This window comes from Phragmites australis, chromosome 1 (assembly GCF_958298935.1).
Source record: "Phragmites australis chromosome 1, lpPhrAust1.1, whole genome shotgun sequence".
In the NCBI taxonomy this organism is placed as follows: Eukaryota; Viridiplantae; Streptophyta; class Magnoliopsida; order Poales; family Poaceae; genus Phragmites; species Phragmites australis.
In genome coordinates, this window is record NC_084921.1 from 54,467,921 (window position 1) to 54,494,162 (window position 26,242).

Consider the following 26,242-nt stretch of genomic DNA (forward strand, 5'->3'; position numbering starts at 1 on the left):
TAAAATACTGCAGCGAAACTAGCCATGCTATTAGTGTGTGAACCATCTTGCTAGTTAATTAAAAAAACATAGCAGTAATATAAAAGAAATGATAATAAAATAATAGAAATGTAATGCTACTGTCCGTAGAACAATCGAGCAAAATGACAAATCCAATCCAAATTCAGGGTGGCCATTGGAGGCCAGTACATGTCCTTCCCCAAGTTTAGCGTGAATAAAAATTATCCCCGTAGCTATCTTCTCCTTCCCGAATTGAACTCGCCATTGGAGGCCAGCTTACACGTCAATGTTTGTGATGGGCCCTCGGAACCAGAACCGGGCGTGGAGCACCCACGTACCCACGCTTAGCAGCAGCACGCCCCCGACGGCGACCGGAGTGTAGTTGAAGTTGTCCTTGGCGACTGGGTACGCCACCGGCAGAGAGAACAACACGGTGACGAGGGCCACCCAGAAGACGGCGACCGAGCCGACAGGAACCCCGTATCTTCCGAGGTGAAACGGCCCTGGAACAAACGACTTCTGGGCCGCCGTTACACGGAAGAAGATCGGCAGCGCGTAGGCGATGTACAGACCCAGTGTCGCGATGGACACCATTGCTTGGAACGCCACCTGACTCCCCAGCGACTGTCGATGCAAAAAGAGAAGCACGGAATGACGAATGCATCATGCATGCATGGCAAGTCTGATGCATGGCATGTTATAACGGTTGCAATTTAGATCACACGCACCGTAAGGGCCATGACGAATGCCACGGTCACGGAGAGCCAAACGACATTCAAGGGGACGTCCTGCTTGTTCACTCGGTGCCAGACATGCGAGAACGGCATCGCCCCATCCCTAGAGAAGGCATACCCCATCCTGCATGTAATATACTCGTAGTGCATCAGTCTAGCCTTTTCGAGAGTACCCATGCACACCAAACAAACACGACGAGAGAGTAGCATGCATTGACCTTGAGTTGCTAGTAACGCACGCGGTACCGCATAGGAAGATGGCGACTGCGATGATTCCCAAGCAGACGATTCCTCCAACGCCGCTGCCGTACCTCCTAAGGAAGATGGTGTGCAGGGCTTGGGCAATGGCGTACCCACCGGCATCGTTGCCGGGGTCTAGGAGGTACGGAATGTCCGTCACTACCGATGTCAAAGCCACAAGATAAATCCATCCGAAAATGCTTGAAAGAGCAACGGAAGTGATGATCCCTATTGGCCCACTCCAATCTGCGTTCTTAGTCTCCTCTGTCTGCACTTGTCAGCGGAGGGCTTAAATGTGTAATTTTTTATATATATTTTGGCCAAGTCTATTTTTTTATGTGTAGAAGAATAGAAATGTGGAGATAAGAGAGCATAAACAATTTTACCATGTGGGCAGATGTGTCATAGCCGATGCTGGAGTATTGGCTCATCAACAACCCCATAGCTAGAATATAAGCTTTGCTGTGGATCCCCACACCGTTTTCTGTGTTGAAGTGTGTAAAGATGAACTCTGCACTCGCTCTTTCCTTAGCAACTGCTGGAATCAAGATCACCAGGGTAAAGACTCCTACAACTCGACCAAACCAAAGAAAACAATTAGACTTCAATTCGATCCTGATATTATGAACAAGTATTGGATCCCTTCCCGTACCTGCGACATTCCAGAAAGCTCCGAGTTGGCCAAACCAGGCGAGCCATTGCATGGGGAGGCTGTTGATCAGCCCGTGCAAGGTCAGGATGACGCTGTAGATGGCCAGCACGATGTACTTGGAGGCGAGGTAGCCGCCGCCGTTGGCTCCGCCCGTGCTGAGCAAGATGATCACTTGGATAAGCTGCGCCAACGAGAAGTCGACGCTCGTCGTGCAAGCCCACTGCACCGCAGTTTAATCAAGGAACTAGTGTCAGTCAGTCAGTCAGCAACCTGATTAGTTTAGTACTACACCGGTGCGTGCAGCCAGCTCGTGTCCAGTGCTCCCAAGATTCAGGGGAGCACATTTTGCAGGGAAGCAGAGGCCGGAAGAGTATTTCATCTCAAAATAAAGCTTCCTTCATTAGAAAAAAGATTCAGGGATCATGAATCAGTCTGATGGATCTGCGAATCTCGGGCGTACCTGTCCCACGATGTTGAACCTGAAAAACAGGACAGAAGATAAAGACTTGATTCGACTGGCGACATGGAGACTTGCAGATTTGCCACTGGTTTGTTTCAATAATAATTTCATCGGGACCTTGGTTTTATTACAAAAGTAACAGAACTAAAGCAGAAGCATGTCTGGTTATTCGTTCTCATACTTGATACTTGGCACAAGATGTTCGTTGGGGAAGATTACTAAGCGAAGTATGTTATAACATGTGATGTTCATCTTCAACAATCTGATGACCGCACTACCGAGAGTAGAAGGGAGAGAGGGGGGAGATGGATGGGTTCATACCTGAGACTCCAGTGGTTGGAGTAAGGTTGCTAGAACCCGCCATCTCTGCTTCGTCGGTGGAGCTCTGCGCTAGGGCAGCGACGGTCGGGGCAGAAGGGCTCGCCGGCGTCCGACGATGGTGACGTAGGCGCACGTAGTCCAGGGCGTGACGCAGAGGGCCAGGTGAAGCTTCCCGTCGGCACAGCGCCCCCCTCCTCTAGATCGGTTAGGGTTTAGGTGTCGGTGGGGTGACTAGCGGCGCGGTGAACCTCGTACCGAGCGCCCCGGCCCCCACCTCTTTTTATAGCGCTGGCGACGGGGGCCCACCAGCCATAATGGGCTGGACGCCCCCGATCAGGGCGCGGGTCAAGGTTCTAATTAAGCCGTTGGGCTTAATTAGTGAGAGATCAGTCTAACATTCTCCCCCTTGATCTCACTCTACACTTTTACTTTTAAACTTTTACTTTTATCCCATTCCATCACAGATAGTTGCATAGAGCATACTTCATCGTCACGGTCAATCGCCGATAGATTTGGTAGCTACAAGCACGTCTCTGTTTTGAAACAGATTCTTTGACTTTTGGGCCCTAGAAGTCCAGGAATCACAGGCTATCCCTTAACCCCATGCCGGCTACATGTTCCTTGAACACGTTGGGTGGTAAGCCTTTCGTTAGCGGATCCGCGAGCATCCTTGCTGTACTTATATGCTCGAGACTTATGATTTGATCCCGGACTTTATCCTTCACAACGTAATACTTTATGTCAATGTGTTTGGCAGCACCACTTGACTTATTGTTGTGAGCGTACTGTACTGCCGGATAATTATCGCAGTATAACTTTGGTGGTCTATAGATGTCGTCAACCACCTTTAAACCGGGTACGAATTTTTTTAGCCAGTTCACCTGCCCCGTTGCCTCGTAACATGCTACAAACTCGGCATACATTGTGGACGATGTAGTGACGGTTTGTTTGGAGCTTTTCCATGATATTGCTCCTCCTGCGAGAGTAAACACGTACCCTGACGTGGACTTTCTATCATCTCCCGCATAATCAGAATCCGAGTACCCTACTATGTGCAAGGAATCTGATTTTCTGTACGTTAGCATGAGGCCTTTTGTGCCTTGCAAATAACGCAAGACCTTCTTTACCAATTTCCAGTGTTCTGGTCCTGGATTACTTTGAAATCTGCCAAGTAACCCGGTGACAAAAGCTATGTCAGGGCGTGTACAAACTTGCGCATACTGTAAGCTTCCGACAGCTGAAGCATATGGTACCACTTTCATTTGATCGATCTCGTATTGATTCTTTGGGCATTGAAAATCCCCATATCTATCGCCCTTGACTATGGGTGCAGGTGAGGCACTACACTTATGCATACTGAACTTTTTCAAGACCTTTTCTATGTATGCCTTTTGTGACAGTCCTAATACCCCTTTGCTTCTATCTCGGTGTATTTCAATTCCCAGAACATATGCAGCTTCACCGAGATCTTTCATATCAAAGTTCGAGGACAAGAACTTCTTTGTTTCTTTCATTAGGCTGACATCACTACTCGCAAGCAAGATGTCATCCACATATAAGATCAGAAAGATATACTTTCCACTTTTAAACTTTGAATATACACAATTGTCCTCTACATTTTCTTTGAACCCAAACTGTCTTATTGTCTTATCAAACTTCAAGTACCACTGCCTTGAAGCCTGTTTCAACCCATAAATGGATTTCTTTAAGCGGCATCCCAGACGTTCTTTTCCTTTTACGACAAAGCCTTTCGGTTGTGCCATATAGACACTCTCGTCTAAATCCCCGTTAAGGAATGCTGTCTTTACATCCATTTGATGCAAGTCTAAATCATAGTGGGCTACCAGCGCCATTATGATTCTGAAGGAATCTTTACATGAGACTGGAGAAAAGGTCTCATTGTAATCAATCCCTTCTCTTTGCGTAAAGCCTTTTGCCACAAGTCGCGCTTTATACTTTTCTATATTCCCTTGGGAGTCATATTTTATTTTGTAGACCCATTTGCAGCCCACTGTTTTGGCTCCTTTAGGAATTACCTCTAAGTCCCAAACCTCGTTGGCACTCATTGATCTTATCTCATCTTCCATGGCCTCAAGCCACTTGGATGAGTGTTCGCTTCTCATGGCTTCTTCAAACGAGGTAGGATCACCTTCCATTTGAAACTCTTCAATGTTATACACTTTATAATCGTCAGGGATAGCTGATCTTCTCACTCTTTGAGACCTTCTAGGAGCCTCTACATTTGGAACATTTTCAAGTTGAGGCTGTTGTTGCTCCCCTTGATCTGTGGCAATAGCTTCCATGGGTTCCTGAAGCACAGGTTCCACATCTTCATTCGTTGTTGCCACAGGAGGGACAACCACAGGTGCTTGCATCACAGTGTCTTCCACTGTCGGTGCAGCTACAACGGGTAGTGAGAAGAATGGCTCATGAGTCAACGGAGTGGGCACATATTCCCGCTTCTCCTCAAGGTCAAACTCTCGAGCTACCACGCTCCCCCTCATCATCTCATCTTCTAGGAAGATTGCGTGTCTCGTTTCCACAAACTTTGTATATCTATCAGGGCAGTAGAAACGATAACCTTTCGATCTTTCAGGATAGCCAATGAAATGGCAACTAACTGTTTTGGGATCTAGCTTCCCAATGTTTGGGTTAAACACCTTGGCCTCAGCTGGGCTCCCCCACACACGTAAATGCTTTAGTGAGGGTACTCTCCCTGTCCACAACTCATACGGTGTCTTGGGCACCGATTTACTTGGTACTCTATTGAGAATATGGATTGCTGTCTTTAATGCTTCTATCCATAGACCCAATGGTAGGGATGAGTAACTCATCATACTACGCACCATATCCATCAGGGTACGGTTACGCCTTTCAGCTACTCCATTTTGCTGAGGCTCGCCCGGTGTCGAATACTGGGCTACTATTCCATTTTCTTGTAAGAACCTTGCAAAAGGTCCAGGAATCTGTCCATACGGGGTATGACGACCGTAGTACTCCCCTCCACGGTCAGATCTGACTATCTTAATCTTTAAACTGTGTTGGTTCTCAACTTCTGCTTTGAATATCTTAAATTTATCCAATGCTTCTGTTCTTTCTTTAATTGGATAAATATAGCCAAAACGGGAGTAATCATCTGTGAATGTTATGAACGAGTCAAAACCATCCACACTTTTCACAGGAAATGGACCACATATGTCTGTGTGGATTATTTCTAATATTCCTGTGCTTCGTTTGGCATTTTTCTTAATTTTCTTTACATATTTTCCTTTTATGCAATCTCTGCATTGCTCTAAGTCTGCGAACTCTAATGGAGGAAGAATATCATTCTTTACTAGTCTCTCTATTCTCCCCCTCGAAATATGGCCTAAACGACAGTGCCATAATTTCGACGACGCATCTTGAGTTCGCTTTCGTTTTCTGTTTACATCCGCAGACGAGGATACGTTTTCACTATCACATATAACATTTACTTCATCACGTAGTGATAACAAATATAACTCATTTTGTAAGATAGCAATCCCAACACATGCATTATTGAATGTTATCTTACATTTGCCATTTCCAAAATGGCAATCATATCCATCATTGTCCAAACATGAAACACTAATCAAATTCCTCTGTAAAGAGGGAACATAAAGCACATCTCTAAGAATTAATGTGAATCCATCAGCAAGCTCCAGAGGAAGGTCGCCAATGGCTTCAACATCTGCTTGGACTCCATTTGCGACTTTAACGTGTCTTTCGCTTCTTTGCGTAGTCCTCGTCGAACGGAATCCCTGTAATGAGTTTGCAACATGAACAGTTGCTCCTGAGTCAATCCACCATGTAGATTTCGAATAACTCACATACAGGATTTCATTTATGAACGTAATAATGTTCTCACCTTTCTTTGCCATTATCATTTTCAAGAATTCGGGACAGTCTTTCTTGTAATGCCCCGTCTTCTTGCAATGAAGACACTGATCTTTCTCCACTGTGAATTTCTTTTGTTGATGCTGCATGGGGCCTTTGCCCTTTCCCTTTGGAGAGTTGGCATCGAAATTCTTTTTCTTGTTATTCTCTTTCACATAGTTGATGAAACCACCATGTGAAGCTTTTATCCTTTCCTCTTCTTGCACACACATAGCAATGAGCTTCTCTAAATCCCACTTCTCGGGCTGTATGTTGTAGTTTACAACAAATGTATCAAACTCTTTTGGCAAAGAAGCAAAAATCAAATGGATAAGGAACTCATCCTTTAGAGCCAGATCCATTGGTTTGAGCTTGGATGCCAAGTTGCTCATCCTCAGTATGTGCTCTCTTATGCCACTGCCTTCACCTGAGTATCTTTCTGTTACCAGCTGCTTTATCAGCTGGGTAGCATAAGTCTTTGAAGAGCCAGTAAACTGACTCTTTATTCTGTTCAGGTACTCAGTGACAGTGTCGCACTCTGAGATCGAACCCACAATAGCAGGCTCAATCGTGTTCTTTATCACTGCCAAACATTTCTTGTTGGCAGTGACCCACTTCCTATGCTCAAGGTCATAGGCCATCTTTTGGGATTGATAATCCCTATCTCTGGTTGCCCAAGCGGCATCAGCCTCGTTTGTCTCCCTCACCGGTGCCACAGGATCTGTAGGACACGATGTGGTGACTACCCAATCAACCTCAGCCAAGATGAAGGCTAGGTCGATCTTCTTTTTCCACTCTGAATAGTTGTCACCTTTCAGAGTTGGAATCTCATTGATACAACCCATCAAGTTGTACCCTCCTGAAAATACAATTCAAATAATGTGAGAACATGAAATGGCACCACAATTGCATGCCTTGATTGCAACGTTGGTTAAAATCAAAACATACAACTGTTCCCTGCACTAATTCTATATCACCGTTGGGCAAAATAGAATTAATACATGAGATTATACATTAATATTATTATAATATTGCTATTAATCAACGTTGGTCAGAATAATAACAAAATTATAATAATAATCATCATTTTCATTTCCAGAATTAAATTCTCCCGTTGGTTTGAATTTAATAATGAAAATACGCAGCGGAAAACAATTTTAAATACTTTATACTATTTTTCCAGAATTATTTCTAGACTTTATAATTTTCTGGGCAAAATTATCGTTGGATAATTTTTTTGCATAAAAATCACACCAATAATTCAATTTAAATACTTTCTGGAAAATGCTAAACAGTATAGATACTTTTATACTGTTGAAAACGCCATTTCGGCCTTGACAGCCCATCCATTTCACTTTCGACCCGTTACTGTTGGGCCCAGCCGGAGATTTGGCCCGCTAGCGGCCCGCGGCGGACGCGCCCGCGACGGCCGACGCGCGCCCAGGCCGCAACCTGGGCCTGGGTCGCCAATTCGGCCCATCAGCGCGCCCCCCCGCCCGCCCGCGTCGATCTCAGCCATTCATTTGGATCGGACGGCGCAGCGGCGATCTCGGCCGAACAAAACCCGACGTCGCCGCGCCCCTCGCCCTAACCCTAACCTATTCAATCTCCTCTCTCTCTCTCGCGAGACCGAGCGGCGACACGGTGGCCGGGGCGCTCCGCGGCGACCGGCGCCGGAGAGGAGAGACGGTGCCGCCGCGAGGCTCCTCGCCGGCGTGCGCGCTCCCCTAGGGGTGAGCGCGCCGCCGTCGAGTGGCTTCACGGTGGTGCCTGACCCCTTGAGCCCGCGGAGGAGGCGCTCGGGGCTCGGCTCTGTGCCGCACGCCGTCGAGCGGCGGTGCGAGTTCTCTACCGCCCACGGCGGTGATCTACGGCCAGAAGAGGTGAGAGATCCCCCCCCCCCGAGTCGAAGATGAACTGTTAGGGTTAGGGTTTGGTTGTGGGCTCTGATGCCATTGTTATAACATGTGATGTTCATCTTCAACAATCTGATGACCGCACTACCGAGAGTAGAAGGGAGAGAGGGGGGAGATGGATGGGTTCATACCTGAGACTCCAGTGGTTGGAGTAAGGTTGCTAGAACCCGCCATCTCTGCTTCGTCGGTGGAGCTCTGCGCTAGGGCAGCGACGGTCGGGGCAGAAGGGCTCGCCGGCGTCCGACGATGGTGACGTAGGCGCACGTAGTCCAGGGCGTGACGCAGAGGGCCAGGTGAAGCTTCCCGTCGGCACAGCGCCCCCCTCCTCTAGATCGGTTAGGGTTTAGGTGTCGGTGGGGTGACTAGCGGCGCGGTGAACCTCGTACCGAGCGCCCCGGCCCCCACCTCTTTTTATAGCGCTGGCGACGGGGGCCCACCAGCCATAATGGGCTGGACGCCCCCGATCAGGGCGCGGGTCAAGGTTCTAATTAAGCCGTTGGGCTTAATTAGTGAGAGATCAGTCTAACAAAGTACAGTATCAACCAGAAAAATCCTGAACAGAACGTACCATCCAGTGACCCAGGAGGCAAGGGGAGCCCAATCCTTGCCGGCAAGCTTGGCGCTCCAGTAGTAGAGCCCGCCGGAGGTCGGGTAGGCGGAGCAGATCTCCGCCATGGACAGGGCGACGCAGCCGTTGAAGGCCGCCACCACGAGCCAACCCAGCGTCATGGACACCGGCCCGCCGTACCGGAGCCCCGTGTTGTACGTCGTCGTCACGCCCGTCAGCACGGAGATGATGGCGAACGAGAAGGCGAAGTTGGAAACAACACTGAGATATACACGAGCCAAAACACTCAGATGCGAAAAAGGACGCGAGAAAAAAAACTGCATGGAAATGGCAGCACGTACGAGAGGCCGCGCTTGAGCTCCTGCTTGTATCCCAGCTGATGCAGCCGGGCTCGGTCTCGGTCGGCAACGGGAAGCTCGACGGAGCCCATCGCTCTCTGCGCTCCACACTTCCTCTGCCGGCCGGGGATGCAGAGTACAGATTGCTTCTTGCTGCTCTGGCGCTTAGCAGTTGTCTCTTCACCTTGCACTTCTTAAAGATAATCTTTGATGCACAAGGAGTCAATAATTTGACTCCGCACTTCTTGACTGAAAGCCTGAAAAGGATACGTTGGAGGATTGCAATAATTTGTATTTAGCGTATCCTGGCCATGTTACTCGTATTGTAGGATCGAGAGGCGTACAGAGGAGATGAATATATGCATCACTAAATTTTTTTTAATCGGATAGTCTTCTTTTTAATCAACGCACCTTAAAAAAATTTAAGTAGAAATAAATAGAGAGAAATAAAGAAAAGAATCGATAACATATGACTTCATAAATAAGATATGAATACAAGGTTCTGTTTAAGACTATTCTATAACCCGAGTCACAAAATGCACAAAATTTTGAAAAAAAAAACTCAAAAAGATAGTCACCGGGTGAAGGCACTCTTTAAGTTGATAACTTAGAGACAAGAAAATGAGTGACCCAAATTTATACTATTGTACACGTATTTTATGCTATTAGCAATAAAGAGATCAACTTCAAAGGGTGAAAAAACTATTGCTTAAAAAGGAAAATGAAAATCACAACCAAAAAAACTTACAGGAGAAGAAGGGAATCAAAAGAAGAAGACTAGAAAGAGATAAACACAAGCTCATGAGAGAAAATCAACTTCATTAAGCATAAAGATCAGTTCTATTTTAAACAGATTACAAATTATTTTTCTCTCAAAGAAGCTCTAACCTATTACAAAAGCTATATATATCATCTTCTCTCCTCCAAAAACTATCACTAGGCTCTCAAATGACTGGCTCAAAACTTCCCTACAACTCTACCTCTCTATTTATATGTCTTAGCCGTTAAATTTTCTTATATATAAAATACACATCACAATAGCATCCTACCTACTATCGTGGTATTTTGGTTCATTTTTCGCTTCGTCTATCAAACATCCGTAACACCTTCACGACTTAGCTTCGCCTCGATGCTTGTTTCATAATGATGCTATATGCACTCCATCTTTCCACGGTTTTGAGACCAAACCGTGAAAACGTCTCGCACACTTTTCAATACGTGACTCACTGTTGCTTACTTTGACCCTAAGCAAGCATCCTGATGTCGATATATGTACTCCGTCTTACGATCTTGACCGTCAGTAAGTCTATTTGAGAGACCAAGTTGAAATGTGTCTTGGTTTATATGTGATGAGTGATTGACAAGTTTGTCGATTTGGTTTGTCGAGTTTTGGATTGCTTGAACTTGGTTTGAGAATGAACTGGAGTTGAAGTTGGAGAAATGTATTTACTTATCTCATAGTGTGCAGGTGACGGATGCAACTTGACGGACGATGACGAGTGATCAGGGATAAGCGGGTGCTTGGTGCCAGACGATCAAGGAAGTTAGGTGGAGTAAAGGGTGATCCTAGCTGTATACGTGGAGGTCAAGCAAAGTATGAAACGAGAATGAAGATGTCGTGTTGACAAAATTAAGCGAAAGGAATGTCGATGCAAGTGATAAGGCGGCCCGACAGATCAGGAGCGGAAGAGACTTGCCGACAGTCAGGATTGCAAGATATAGTACACGTATCAACATCAGAGTGCTTGTTTAAGGTGTAAGCAAGTGACGAGTCACGCTTTGAGAAACGTGCAGAGTGTTTCACGATTGGATCTTAAAACCGTGGGAGATTTATAGGAGTATGTGGCACCATTACGAAGCTTGTATCGAGGCGAAACTAAGTCGTGAAGGCACCACAGCTGTTCGATGAACGGAACAAGAAATGAACCAAAATACCCTCGGTAGTAGGTAGGAGTATATTATAAGAGAGATATTTTGGTAACAAGCTAGAAAACTTAGGGATCAAGTTTCCTAGGCCTATAAATAAAGGGGTAGAGTTATGGAAGAGTTTGAACCAGCCACTTGAGCCCCTTGTGCCACCCATTTGGGAATATAGTGCTAAAGTTTTAGAGGAGAGAAAGATAAGTGTTTAGTCTATATAATAGATGAGAATTTTTTAGAGAAAATCCTTATAATCCGTTTAAAATAGGGCTGATTTCTTTGAGTAATGAAGTTTATATTTTTGCATATGCTTGAATTCCCTCTCCTCGTAGTCTCTCTATTGGTTCCCTTGCAGGTTTGCATATTTTCCTTTTTCGGTTGTGATTTTCTTGTTGATTTTTATTTTTGCCTTTGAGCTGCGATTTTTCAACCTTAAGAAGTTGTTCTTCTTGTTACTAGAGGCATAAAATTTTATACACACATGTATTTAAGAGATTCTTGAATCCCCTTGCGTGTAGAACATTAACTTAAAGAGTTGCTTCTTTCGGTGATTGTCTTTTTGTTTTGTTTTTCATTCAAGTTTCAAACTTTTCTACACAAAGACACATAAAATGGTCTTGAATAGAGCATATGTTTCATATTCCATCCGTGGAGTCATGTTGCATCAAAACTTTTTTCTCGCTTTATCTCTCTAAAGTTTATGCTTTCGTTTGTGCATTTTTTTAGGAGCATTGGGTGAACAAGGAGTAGACTATCTATTTTGTAAGAAATTTGTAAGACATCTATTCACCCCTCTCTAATCACCTATCTCGGTCCTACACTCTCCCACTACCAATCCTTTGGACCATCTTGTCACTTACACCGGCATACCCTTCGTTTGACTCTGTCACCACGTCGTCCTTATCCTTCTTTCCATACTTTGCTTGACCTCCATATACACAGCTGGGATCACCCTTGACTCCGCACGGTCTTCTTGATCATCCTGCACCAAACTCTTCGCTTGGCCCTGATCATCCCGCCATCAACCGCCAAGTTACATCCATTATTTGCCCAACATTAAATAAGCAAACATATTTCTCCAAACATAAAAAACATCTTCAATTAGCCCAACATCAAAATCCCCATCAAAAGACCAAATTTATATAAAAAAATATGAATACCTGATGTTTTGATGTGTACTCATCTTTGAACACCGGATCATCCGGTATGTGCATTGATTTCTTTGCTAAAAACCTTCTGTAAAATCCTCCAGTGAAACCTTCGGTGTGTACTAAGCTCATTACCGGATTATCCGATTAGTACATCTGCATCAGTTCCTATTTTGCAATCTCTCTAACAAATGGTCCGATTTACCCTGTAATGTTTACTCTACTTGTCATTGGATTATCACGTGAGTACATTTTCTCTCTGTAAAAAAAACAGACTTCTCTAAAAAAAATATTCGGTGTGTACTGAGCTCCATCACCGGATCATCCGGTAGGTTAAACTCCACTTGTCACAAAAAGCATACCTCTAAAATGCTCTGGTGTTCACATCTCTTGAACACAAGATCATTCGGTACATAGTCCAAGTTTTGCCTCGGTATAGAAAAAGCTCCAGTATGCACTGTTTCTGATCACCGAACTATCCGATATGTAAAAAAATTTACACACCGAACCATCCAGTAAGTACAGTTTTCCTAGACTCAGAGAAAAAAACATTAATTTCATTTTTTTCATCTTTGATTAGATATAATTATATTTACATTATGCTCATATAACCAAACTCATAAAGCCAAAACTACGATCTTATTAATTAATTATCATAAATAAATGAAAAGCATCTTTTAACTTTGTTTCTTACTCGGTTCTTCTACTCGCCCTATTTTCGATTTGAATATTGTGCCAACTGCCAACTGCCAACTCCCAACCAGGCTTCAACTTGATTTTTTTTACATTGGCCAATGAGGTTCATTGGGCCAAAATTTAAGAACTACACACTGGAACTGGGCCCATACGTGTACTTTCTAGTTCATTCAACGTGTGCCTTGCTTGTTTGCACCTGTTGCAGCAGGCCGCGGGCCGATACTCTGCTGTGGTCACTGCTTCATTTGGATCCTTTTCTTGATCCGAAGCCTTTCTACGCTGTCTCTCTCTCAGTATCGGCGAGTTGATTTTGCTTTACTACTTAGTGATGGCCAGATTAATTATATCTTTTATAATTCCATTTCACCAGATCTATCTATGACATCATTCATCTACGTGGAAGGAGGCAGGAGAAATGGAAGCTAACCTGTCACTCGCTACATGTTCGGGTCAATGCCACCTGGCCGTCAATATCGTCAAATGCTCACGTAATCCGTTGAAATAGCTGTAGAGTTCATCAACCACCGGAAGCTACCGTTTGGAGTTAATTATTAAATACTTTAAGACGTCTCTGAAGTCGTATGACGATTTCAACAAATTGAAGTTTTCTGCAAATCGACCCCGACGATCGATTCTTCGTTTGTAAATCGAGCTCTACCTGCTCTGTTCTGCTTCCTGCTGTTTACAAACTTTCTCCGGTCCAAAAGTTTGTGTAGATTAATGAAAAATAATTCAAGCTTAATGAATACCAGAAACACGAACTGCCTTTTTCAGACTCAAAAGGTGTTCTCCAACCGAAGGGCGGCAATCGCTTCATGCGTGAGCCATGTTCATAATCAAACACCGTACTGCGACTTTTGCTTGGAACGTGTGTGTGTATATATATTATATAATGTTTGAAAACTTTTGAACCTAACGCATTAGCGTAAACAGCGCGTACCAACCAATTCTCGCTTTGTTTGTTTTTTGGTTTCGCGTGCGTCAAAGCGGCGCCGAGTAAGACCCTACTCAGAAACCTTTCTTTGCGAATTAAGCACTCCATCTGTCAACGCACCAAGCAAGCTGATACAAATATATTTTCTGAACCATTAGATAATTTACACGTGATTTGAGTTTCATTCGCTCGTTTAAAGTTTTGAGGAGCAAGCTAATCCCCCCGCTTTTGCCGGAACAAGTTAAGCCGTGGAAAGATTACAAGTAGTTACGAGTAATCTGTCAGACATAAGTTACAAGTCTGTATGTTTTCTTCAAGTCAAGCTGGCCACAAGATAGTACGCACCTGTAGCTTGCCCGGCACAATCGAATGTTGCAAGGCATGTTCTTCACTATTCTAGCATGCTTGGTCGGTGCATAAATAGTAGTAGTAGCAGTTGCATGGGTTGGTATTATATTAGAAAGAAGGAAATAAAGGCATACAGTTTACACATACACAACCATAGGGCCGGCCACCTGACCAAGAAAAAAAGAAGTCAAGGAAAGGCCACTCAATAGTTTTCTCGGCTATTCCTAAGGATCGCTAAAGCATGAGCACCCACCATACACTATGTCATTGCCTCTTGAATTCTATGCAACAACGCGTCCTTTGTAAGTTCATCTCCTTGAAAGATCCAACGATTTCATTCTTTCCACCACTCTCAAAGGATCAAGATGATCAACGCATTGACGCCCTTCTTCAAGCTTCTCGGTTGGTAGGCGTGCTCACCCCACCAAGCCTCAATGGATCCCATATTAACCCATGAATTTGGGTGTAGAGAAGGTAAGCGCATCTAGTCTGCTATATGTGACCATAGCCTTTGAAAGGCCGGACATTACATAAATAGATGAACCACGGTCTTCAGATTGCAGACACACATTGGGTAGAAGTATTGATTCTTGCAATGGCATAGTTGCAAGTGTTGCACTGTCCAAATATGATCTTGGATTAGAAGCTATACAAAGAATTTGCATTTTAGCGGCGCCCAAGTACTACTCTTGAAGGGAACTCCAGCTGCAAAGATGGAGGCATGTATGTTCACGTGGAAAACACAATAGACATGCATTTCTTGAAGGACTCCATTTGCGAAATGCTTATCAATCAGGTAGTCAGAGGCATTTGTCTTTCAGAGAAACATCTCTAAGATTCATTACAACTTCCAAGTATCACTCTATTGCCTGTTCCGACTTCAAAGTGCTTCAAGATCCAGCACCAAAAAAAGTTAATCAACGGAACAAATGTTGGAACGAGGGCAGAAGAAACACAAAAGTGTTTTCATAGTGAAGGCATATGTGACCTGTGTAGAATGCTATTTTGTCATCAAATACATACACATATATAAATAAAGAAAGAGAGAGAGAGAGAGAGAGAGAGAGAGAGAGAGAGAGAGAGAGAGAGAGAGAAGGAATAGAACAAGTAAGACCAATGGGCTGCTTTCTTTTCTCCTAGCCCACGCTCTTTCTTCTTCTCTCTGCAACCCAGCTGACCTGACCCAGGTGCCCCTTATCTCCTCCTACCTCTAGTCGAATGGCACATAGGAGCAGTTGCCTCCATCTCCTTCTACCGAAACCAAACCGAGCAGCAACAAATCCCCCTAAATCCGGATCAAATACCAAGGGAAAATCAGCTAGAAGCTCTCAAACAGGATCAAAATTGAATCCTAACTGATCCCCTGCTTATCTCTTCCTGATTCACCCCAAATTGCAACAAACTCAATGTTTATTCCTTTGCCTATATAAGAAGAGGGAGGATCATCTGTTTGGGGGGGGGGGGGGGGGGGGCGAAGGGAGAAGTGCGTGGGGGGGGGGGGACAGAAGAGGAATGGAGGGAAAGACCCTGTGCCACCGCCCCCATGGATGTCGCTGCCCACAGAGGAGGCCAAGGGGACAAAAGGCTGAAGGCCATGGCCGCCGAGCCAACCACGCCGCCCCATGCTACCTAGTCGCGTTGAGGTCCTACCATGGAGGAGGCCAAAGGGAGAAAAGGCTGGAGGCCATAGTTGTCGAACCGGCCACGCTGCCCCTTGCTGCCCAATCCCATCGAGGCCTTGTGCGGTTGCCCTGTGCTACCGCCCTGCGCAGAGAAGGAAGAAGGGGCTCGAGTGGAGCCCCCTGCTGCCGCCACCACCAATGAGGAAATGGCCCAGAGGCCCTGCTGCCCCATCACCGGAGGCCTTGCAGTGCGAAAGTTGTGCTGCAATTCACTGTCGCCATCGATTCAAGAAGTCGTAGCCCCATCACCACCATCAACAAAGTAATATTGTCATGCCATCAAGCTTCGCCTGGTCGTGCCATCGTAGCCAGTGCTCCAGTTGTGCCGCGTGCGCTTTTCCTTTTCTATCTATGATTGTGGACGGCCATCGTGCCGAGGTGTGCATGTGCTTGTCCCCGACCATCGTGCTATTGTGCTACCGCCCTTCGCTATCTTGGGTCATTGCTGAGCTTGTGTTTGTGCTTGCCCATCTTGTGTTGTTGGCTGGCTATCGTGCCATGCGTGTGCTGTAAGAAGCGCCGGGTTCCAGCCATACGTCGTTGAAGTCTTGCACCCTGGCCATGCGCTAGTGGACTTCAGGCTCTGGCCACGAGTCACGATAGCATTGTCATCATACCGTTTGTGCTCGCCGTTGTGCTTTCTTTGTGTAAGCCTGGATGCTGTGTCTTGGCTCAAGGTGGTGTCACTATCTGTTCTGGTGATCGATATGTGTTGGGACTGCGCTCTCTATGGCCCTATTGCTTGATATGTCACTGTGCTCCCTGTATTTGAGCCGGTTGTGATTATCCTATTTCCAGTCACATTGATTAGATCATGGTGACATGTGTTACTGATAGCATTGTCGCCTGGGGAGGTTCATCAGGATTGCTTGTTCTTGGTTTATGTTCATGGTGAGATGAGGCTACTGGTTGCTTGCTACCCTTCTATTTCCTCTTAGGGATGAGCTAATACCTATGATGCTACCCTCTGTTGCTATATTGTTCCGATGCACCTATGGGAAGCTTCTAAATTCATATGTGTTGCCCCTTTCACTTTGATGTCAAAGATGGCACTATGCTACTCTCTCTTGCCGATTTGATACAAATGTTTGGGGCCTATTGTTGCTGGCTTTGGTATGTGTGCAGGATGATGAAGTGTTGGCTCTGATCCTTGATCGTGTCCCTTCCGTTGCCTCTTATTGGTTGAGCTGTGATGCTTTTTCATTCACCTCTCTATGGCTTTGATGAGCTCGGCTCCTTTCTGATTGGGCTAGCATATGGATGTGAGGATGCTTTTCTTCTATGACTAAAAAGGAATGTGGCTGCTCATCATGTTGCTGCCTTCCTGTAGACTATTGGAGTCGAGCTACTGTTCTCTATTAGGCAAGTGGCTCACTGTGATTACCCTTTTGCCTATGTGGCTTACCGCCTTCGTGGCTCATCATCGCCTTTGTGGCTCATCAGAAAATATAGTGCCATTGCAGCAGGAGCCTCCGTGGCCCACAGTGATCACCCTCGTCTTTGTAGCTTTTGCCTATGTGGCTCGTTGCCTGTTGCCTTCGAAGATGGCTGATGAGGAAAAGTCTGAAGCTCGAAGAGGAAGTTAGTGAATCAAGCACGGCATCAGGCTCCTGGTTGTGGCCAAGTTGCCGCTTCCGGTTGTAGCTACACGTCGTGCTGCGCTCCTAGCCCACCTCTTCATACATACATACAAAATTCTGAGGTCATACGTGGTCGATGATGACCCGAGATACATAAACAATCTAAAAGGCTCATGCTAGACTGTTTATGTATCTTGCTCTTTACTGTTGTATGTTTAACACTTACTTTGCTTGATCTTTATTGCGTGTGACTACAAACTTGTAGATTCGGAGATGACTTCGATATGACTACCGCTAGCACAGTTTAATTAGAGGTAGCTCAAAGATAGACGTAATTAATTGGAGACGTTTTACAAAGTCTCAGGAAACAAGATAAAGCAATCGCCAGATCACATGAGATAGTCAGATAGCGTATGCGTTATAGGGTAAAATACATAATGAGAGAAACTATACTCTATGATTTCAACATGGATGAATAAAATTTACATATTTTTATTATTACATTCTCCTGTATTTCGTATACTTTATATATTGGAGCACCATAATATTACGTTCAAAGTTATTAAAAAAAACACAACAACGTGAGTTTCCCTTCGCAAAACAACCTGTAATTCCCTTCTTTTATTTCCTATCGTGGTTGTACGGCCCTCATGGCACGCATATTTTCCCATCATGGCAGATAGCTAGTGGAAAATGCACGTTAAATGAATCGGAATCTTAGCTTCTTAAGCAACTTGGACCTTCGGGCAATACTGGACTACTAATCTAGCTCAAGAAAATAGCAGAACGTTTTAAGGAAGAAACGCTCTGAAACTAACCAAATCGCTGCATAAACACACGAATTCCTATACCGTTGTGTTGATCAGAGGGAAACAGAAACCGTAGCGGCGAAACAGCTCACCTCGACCTCGATGACGACAGCTCCAGCGAAATACAAAACCGTATATACTTTTGTGCACACAACTAATATAATTGATACATTACTTCTACTAATACTCATCTATATTTTAATTTTTTTTATCTATTTTATAATTTTTTATCTATTTTTTTAACAATCTGAAACCAAATAAAAATATTGCACAAAATTTTCTCTCCCTCCAGCCTCGAGCTCCGCGGCTGGGCCTGGCTAGCTAGTAGCCGTTAACCGCCCCTTCGTACCCGATCCCACCCGACAGCACCCACCCCTGGTCTGCCCTGTCTGGTCGTCGTCTTAAAACCGCCCGCGCCTCTCTGTCCCCAACCCAGCGTCGCAGCTCGCAGCCTCTGCTATTATAGCCATCTCGACGCTCTCCCTCCCAACGTCCCTGCGCCCACCCCCAAGAAGCTCCACACTCCAGCAATGGCAATGCCGGATCAAGACCGCGCCGCCATGGCCGCGCCCCTGCTCCCGCGACCCGCCTTCCTGTCGTCGTCCTCCTTCTCGATCTCGTCGTTCGGCTCCTCCTCCTCTTCCTCGTTCTCGGACGCTGCCTCGGCGTCCTCCACTGCGGGCGCGTCTCCGATGATGCCCCGGGGACCGTGCAAGGCACTCACCGTGCTGCGGGACCACCCGGGGTCCGTCTCCTGCCTCTCGCTCTGCGGGGAGTTCCTGCTCAGCGCCTCCACCGGCGCCGACATCGTCGCGTGGCAGCAGCCCGACCTCCGCTGCTTCGCGCGGTTCGGGCACGGGGAGGGATCCGTCAAGGCGCTCGCGGCCGCCGGCGGGAGGGTCTTCTCCGCGCACCAGGATGGCCGCGTCCGCGTGTGGCGCGTGTCGCGCCGATCCGAGAACGCGTTCAAGCTCGTCGCCGCGCTGCCCACCGCCCGGGACTACCTAGGCAGGATCTTCCGCCAGGGGAGCTACGTCCAGACGCGCCGCAACCACCGCCGCCTCTGGATCGAGCACGCTGACAGCATCTCCTGCCTCGCCGTGCATGATGGCGTCGTGTACTCGGGCTCCTGGGACAAGACCCTCAAGGTCTGGCGCATCTCGGACCTCAAGTGCCTCGAGTCCATACGCGCCCACGACGACGCCGTCAACGCCGTTGCCGCGGACGGCGGCGTCATCTACTCGGCCTCCGCCGACGGCCGCGTCAAGGCGTGGGAGAAAGGCAAGGCTTCGCATTACCTCCATGGCGTCCTCATCGCCCGCGACGGCGTCTCGTGGAATGCCATCGCGGTCAGCATCGACCGCCGGGTGTACGCCGCGGGGTCGGACGGGCACGTCGTCGGGTGGGACAGGCTCCGCAGCAGGGCCGCCGCCCGGTGGAGCCTCGCGTGCGACGTCAAGGCGCACGAAATGGCCGTGCTGTGCCTATGCGTCGTCGGCGATCTGCTGTGCACCGGTTCCGCCGACAAGACCATCGGCCTGTGGCGCTGGCAGAGCAGCGGCGAGATCACCAAGGTGGGCGCCATCAGAGGCCACGAGGGACCCGTCAAATGCCTGCAGGCGTCCTGGTGCAGGGTGAGCAATGGCTGCATGGTGTACAGCGGGAGCCTTGACAAGAGCATCAGAGTCTGGTGGGTGCCGAATGGTTTGGAAGGCAACGAGCAGCAGCAAGACAAGTGCTTCAAGGATCAGAATCAGAATGAGAAGGCCTGTGTGTTCTTGAGATGAACTGTGCTTGCGTCCAATTCGACATTGATTGTTTGAGATTGGTGTTTACTAGTCTGTAGTTTGGATTGTTTGACACTGCCGGAGATGGTGATCGTTGTTTAGAGGAGGAAAGAAATTTATATAAGGATACACAAAAGTAGTCATAGAGTGGGTGTAAATTGCTGTATACTAAGTTTGGATTGTTTGACACTGCCGGAGATGGTGATCGTTGTATTAGAGGAGGAAAGAAATTTATATAAGGATACACAAAAGTAGTCATAGAGTGGGTGTAAATTGCTGTATACTATACCCTGTTTTTTTCCCTTGATAGGTTTTGATCGAATTGAAAAGCTTAAGGACCTTATCTGTGAAATATAATGTATCCCCTTTTCTGTTTGGAATGAAAAAAATTCTTACTACAAGATGCAGTGTATATGGTTCATACCAATAATTCGGATTTGCACTGCTTAATTTTTACAACACAAGGGCAACCACCAAGATTCAAGACTCCGTGCAGAAAATTCAAGATATAAAATCACACATCGTACAGGGTCACTCTCAACTTCCAGATAGACGATGCAATGCAGGTTCTTGCTTAATTATCACAGATGAGAAGCAAGCATCAGTGTTCTTCTGTCCAGTAGTTCCTGCAAGTTCAACCGACTGAATTCCGATTTCTTTCCACCAATTTCCTGCTCACCTTTATCTCCAGTAGGATCGGATCGCCACAGAATTTATCATATACGAAGTCGATAGACTGGAAGTACCACTTGTTCACTGCCTTGATGAATATAGGTAGCCCAAATCCGAGTCCAAAGCCAAGTCCTGAGAATACATACAACAAGACATCATGGCCATCTGTGTTCTTCATGATCAACCGGGTCTTGCTTCTGTTCGGAACAGCTCTCAGAAACAAGAGCGCTGCAGAGATAGTTGTTTCCTGCATATATGTGTGGATCTTCATCACCAAGAGTTTGACTTGGAGCTATCTTCCCGGAGAGATTGTTGTACGACATGTTGAGGCGGCTTAGCAAGTGCAGTGATGCCATGCTATGTGGAAGTAACCAGAGAGTTGGCTCCACGAGAGATCAAGAGACTCCATGAATCCATACTGACGATTGTATCTGAATGGCCACGAAGCAGATATCCTGACAAATTCAGTTTCATGAGCTCCACAAGAACTCCAATTTTAACAGAAATTTCTCCTCTTGGTTCAGAAAAGAAAAACAGAAATTTCTCCAGTCATATCCTTGTCAGAAAGGTCAATGTTCTTCATCACATACATAATCCTTTGATGGTAACGTATAGACTCTCACTGTACTCCCTCGTGTCACAAATAATTGGTGTTTTGGATAAGGTTCGGTCAAACTTCAATAAATTTTAAAATATTTAGTTTAAAATTATAAAAAATCATGTGTGTAGATTTAAAATACTTTCATAACTCATAATTTCTTAGATTTTATATAGATATTCTAATAGAAAATAGTGATAAAAAATACATATGGAAGACTATCATGGACAACATGTCAAGTATTTTTTAACTCGGGACAGTAATAGAGAATACCGTTGAGACCACCATGCAAATTGCAGCAATCTAACCCGCCTCGATCGCTTGATCTGGAAATTTTGAGGGAATCAATGGATTTTGTCCAACGACGGAAATCATTCACTGCCATTTGGCGTGCTAGTATATAAGGTCCTTCCATCCATAATATGTCGCGTGAACATAGGAACATTCAAAGAGGAATCTATTTTACAGTGATGGCTGATTAGATGAGCGTTGCCACTTTTGGGCTCAATTCCTTCCCGAAAGGAATCCAGACTGGGCTCGGAAATGCTATTTCTATTTGTGCGGGCCGAAGACCGATCGCTTCGTTGGGCCCGAGATAGTGCTCCACTTCCTCCGGCCCCAGCTCCGCGGGTTCCCGCCGCGCGTGGCGGGCGCCGTGTTGGAGACCAACCCCTGCGGCGCGGCGCCATGGGACCTCCTGGAGCGCTACGGCCTGCGCGACCAGGGCCAATTCTTCGCGATGCGCGGGCGGAAGAAGCCCTTCGTGGGGCGGTCCGTCGGCGGCGGCGCCTGGATGCACAGCTCGACCAGGTGCGGCCGGTCCGTCACAGACTTCGGCGTCGTGGTGCGGTGGTGCAGGGTCAAGTTCTGCTTCTACGTGCGCGGGGAGCTCACGCAGCAGCGGAGCACCGGGTGGGTCATGGAGGAGTACGAGATCACGGACCCCCGGTGCTACCGCCAGGACGACGAAGGCCAGGAGGACGAGTACTGGGTGCTCTGCCGCGTCAGGAAGAGCAGGAGGACCGCCGTGACGGCTTCCCCGTCCCCAGGGGCCAAAGCTCGGAGGCGCGTGCTCGCCGCAAGCTGCCGAATAGGCGGTGATGACGAACTCGGTCCGGATTCGGGAGTGAAGGCAAAGAGTAATTCACGGCGGTGAGTTGATGGCCTTGGATTCGATTGCTTCACCTGCGCATGGTTGAACAAGACATCTTTTTTACCTTGTTTTTCTCACCCGTCCATCTGTGTGTTGGGTAGTGCAATATAATTCCTTTTTTCAGCCCCTGTTTTTGCCTTTTTTAGTCGACAGCTCTGAGCCGTTGGATGGCCAGTGTGTTAGCTAGTGCAAAATATTTTCTTTGTTTCAGGCCTTCTTTTTTGCCTTTTTTTAGGCGACGGCTATGAGCTGACCTGACACCTCGGAGACGGTCCATGGTTAGCGTCCCTCCTCGTTTTCACACTCTTCCACCTCACCTTTACCTACTGACTGTTCTTCGCCGCTCGTGATTGGCGACACCCTATCACCTTGCTACCCTCTGCCTCCTCCGCTGGACCAACCTGCTCGCAGGATTCCAAATTCCTAATTAGGGGGTGAGATCATACGATGAATTCCGGCAATCGGCGGCAGGGTTAGGAGGTGTGGCAAATAAAGGAGCACCTCGTGCTTAAGGAGCCTTAAAAGAGGGTCGTGTTGCAGATTTGCAGCTGTGCAGGTAATCTAGTCGGTGCAGATGCAGTGAGCGAGAGAGTGCACTGCAATGCGTGTTTCTGCTGCTTGCAGCTGGTGTTCAGTATTGGTAGTACACATGGTACAGAGAGAGTGGGCAGTGGAAGTACCCTAGTATTGGCAGGAGAAACATGCTGATGTTATTTTATGGAACAATTCTTTTTTCCCATTACAAATATCTCCAATTCAGAAAATGTCATCGTAAAATTCCTAATCCGAAACATGTCGTCTATATTGCAAACATTACCCATAATAGTCATTGCAAAAGGTCATCCATGTTGCAAACTTTACCCATAATTACCATAGTAAAAAAATTAATCTTAAATATGTCATCTATATTGCAAACCTTATCCATAATTGCCATCTAGTAGCTCAGGAGTCTTGAGTTTTTTTCACACCCTTAATCGAGCCTGAGTCGCTGCATCATGGATTTTTCTGAGCATTTCTGGATGTTCTGCATATTGAAAAGTACATTTAACAATTACCTTGAGCATTCAAATACTTAATACACCCAACTGGTAAATCTTAAAATCACCAAACTTTTATAAAAAGCTTCTGGAACACCTAGTAATTATGGTGAATGTTACGGGCTTTCTGGATGAAGTCTGAGTGTGATAAAACGAAAATCAATTGGAAATTATTCAGCACAGTGTTGGGCTGAGCCCACCGTTGCCCATCTCATCCTCTCCTCTCTCCAGGCCAGCACAGCCTGCTCGGCCCTTCTGAATCTAAAAAAGAAAGCCTGCTTGGCTCGCCCCGCCTTGGTGCTGAAGCCCACGAAGGCGGTCAAGCCGTTGAGACTCGCCACGCGCTGCAAACTGCCACTCCTCCTGTCTATCGGCACCCGCACGCACCACGCGGCAGCTCCATGCATGCACGCTCTCTGCGCTGGCATGGCCGAGCGCTCCCTCGCCTCCTTGCTCCTTGGCTATAAAGCCCGGTCGACCACGTCACGGCCGTCCTTCGCCCTCCCTCTCTCCACCGCACTGTTCCTTCTTGCCTCTCGCCTCGGGAAGGCGAGACCGAGGCCATCTTAATTCATTCCTCGGTGTCGGCCTACGTTTTTCTAACTCTGGGGAAACTCCATTTCTATTAAAGATTTAACGGAATTCAAATCTTACACTAACATAAGTAGATAAGTATAGTACCAGAAATATAAAGTTATAGTCCTAGACAGGACAGAGACACACACTAACATACGCCACAACCCCTCGTAACCATCTAGCAAAACCAAAAGTTCCCTAGCAGATCTCAGATAGAAGCTCAAAGTTCGTCAGTTGTCATCTTCACCACCTTCCTAGTTGTCATCCAGCTGGCTTTCCTCCGAGAACAGCACCAAGCGACCAGCTAGAGGGAGCTGAAGGTGGTTCATGTTGAGCCAACTCTTAAGACAGATTGCAGCATGGATTAGCTCCTTCTTCCTCATATCCTTAAGTAAGTTTGTCCACAAAGTCAGTGAAGAACCAACATAATATTACTCCACTATGATGGCGAATTAGTTTACTCTCAAAGCATGCTTTATTTCTAACTTTCGAGACCTCTACATCTAGTTGACAACTTACATACTAAGCTTCCAAATGCAAATTGCACTTCGAATGGAGAATCGTCATGATTTAGTTCAAAATCTCAGGAGGAAAAATGTTTTTATAAGCTTCATTGTGCTCATGTGATTGATCGATCGGGTCGATGAGCTAGCTGATCATCAACACGGCTTGAGGTCGGCAACATGTCGATGTCATACTTTGCAGCCGGGAATATTGCCATGTTCCATGTTCGGCAGGAATCTGCTTCCAACTCCCATAAATTGAAGTTTCGTCACGAGGCACCTAGCTCGAACTTGCGATTTTCCTTAGTTAATTTAGCATTAGGCCAGGTCCAGCAGCGTCTCTTTCCGTATTCTAAAAATACTGTGCCGATGAAATCAAGCGCTACAGTATGCATTTGCCGCTCGGTGCTCGCCTCCAGCAACGTCGGCTTCCGGTCAACAGCGATGCAGCCGATCGGCAAATCCAAGCCAGCGTCGGCATTTTTGCAGCCGGAAGAAGGGCTCCCGTATCACTGTGCTCAGTGTATGTGCGTGGGTCCGAGGGAAGGAGGAGAGGAATGGAAGGTAGGAAATGGGGTAGCTGCTGGAGATGAAAAAATAAGGGATGCTGTAATAGTGATAGAGGATGCTGTAATAGTATTTGTGAGGATGAAAATTTGAGGTAGCTGCTGGAGATGACCTTAGGTATTGTGCGCTAGTGGCACTATATAATAGCTGGCGATCGACGTGCGACACGTGTGATGGCTAGCTAATACTTAGTCCATCTCAATTGATCACTGTGGGAAAGCATGAGGGCGGCCAATGCACGAAGGGAGCACTCGGTTTCTTTGACACTACAGACCGGTCAAAAATATCGTCTTATCAGCATCGGTTAAACAGCAATCACGATTGAAAATGTATTAGTACTGGTTTTTAATCTCCCACGTACGAATAATGATTGAGTCACTAAGAACTGACATTAAAAGTCACTATCAGTGTCGGTTCCATCCCCCAATCAGCACTGATGGACCCTACAGTATAAAGCCCACCTTCTTTCATATCGGTGCCGGTTCTAACCATGAACCGACACTGATAGTAACTTTTAGTACCGGTACTGATAAACCCTATAGTATAAATCCCACCTTCTTCCTCAATCTGACCAGAACAAAGCCAACCCCACTCCAAGCAGAACAGATTCGATCGCTATTTTTGGCATCCTTGTGGTTGGAGCATTCAAAATTTATAGGACTTAAGGTGCTTTAAGGTAAGTAAGATGATCTATATTTTATTTTTAGTTAGATTTACTTGGTAGATTGCTCTAGGGTTGATGGTTGGTGCTTATTCTATAGAGATGAATTTGAGATATAATTTAAAAAAGTTTGTAATTTTATCATTGTTAGATGTATAGAGATGATCTACATTTTATTCGTAATTGGATTCAATTGCTAGGTTGCTCTAGATTTTAATTTAGATGGTTGTTCCTTACTGTTAAATTTGGAAGTATCGAATATCTAACTGTAGGGTATATACACATAAAGTATACTATATACGGATAAGGTATGTCGTGTGCATGTTTAACAATTTTGGATATTATAGAACCGGATCTGCGGTACCTAATACTCCCAGAGATACAAAATATGCATGCTAGGAAGGTCTCGATTAATTATCCAACTTGAGAACAACTAGTATCCTAGTCA

At 46.2% G+C, this 26,242-nt stretch overlaps 3 protein-coding genes across 4 annotated transcripts; 2 read left to right on the forward strand and 1 right to left on the reverse strand.

Moving 5' to 3' along the window:
* Window positions 1-75: 75 nt before the first annotated feature.
* Window positions 76-9,304, reverse strand: LOC133928411 (amino-acid permease BAT1 homolog). 2 transcript variants are annotated; one of them, XM_062374745.1, is made up of 8 exons: window positions 9,127-9,304; window positions 8,786-9,046; window positions 2,087-2,105; window positions 1,627-1,846; window positions 1,361-1,509; window positions 953-1,242; window positions 729-858; window positions 76-624 (listed from the first exon to the last, which is right to left on the reverse strand). In XM_062374745.1, the coding sequence occupies exons 1-8, from the start codon at window positions 9,213-9,215 to the stop codon at window positions 277-279; spliced, it is 1,506 nt and encodes a 501-aa protein (XP_062230729.1). In that variant the 5' UTR covers window positions 9,216-9,304; the 3' UTR covers window positions 76-276. The 2 variants fall into 2 exon arrangements, with proteins under 2 accessions (XP_062230729.1, XP_062230720.1); XM_062374736.1 differs by having other exon boundaries at window positions 1,361-1,542; window positions 9,127-9,302.
* Window positions 9,305-18,711: 9,407 nt separating this feature from the next.
* On the forward strand, window positions 18,712-20,384 carry LOC133890989 (protein JINGUBANG-like). Its single transcript, XM_062331664.1, has one exon. The coding sequence runs from the start codon at window positions 18,771-18,773 to the stop codon at window positions 20,025-20,027; it is 1,257 nt and encodes a 418-aa protein (XP_062187648.1). The 5' UTR covers window positions 18,712-18,770; the 3' UTR covers window positions 20,028-20,384.
* Window positions 20,385-20,587: 203 nt separating this feature from the next.
* Window positions 20,588-22,537, forward strand: LOC133886321 (uncharacterized). The gene is made up of 2 exons (XM_062326066.1): window positions 20,588-20,593; window positions 21,869-22,537. Exons 1-2 carry the CDS (start codon window positions 20,588-20,590, stop codon window positions 22,451-22,453), a joined length of 591 nt encoding a protein of 196 aa, XP_062182050.1. The 3' UTR covers window positions 22,454-22,537.
* The last annotated feature ends 3,705 nt before the right edge of the window (window positions 22,538-26,242 follow it).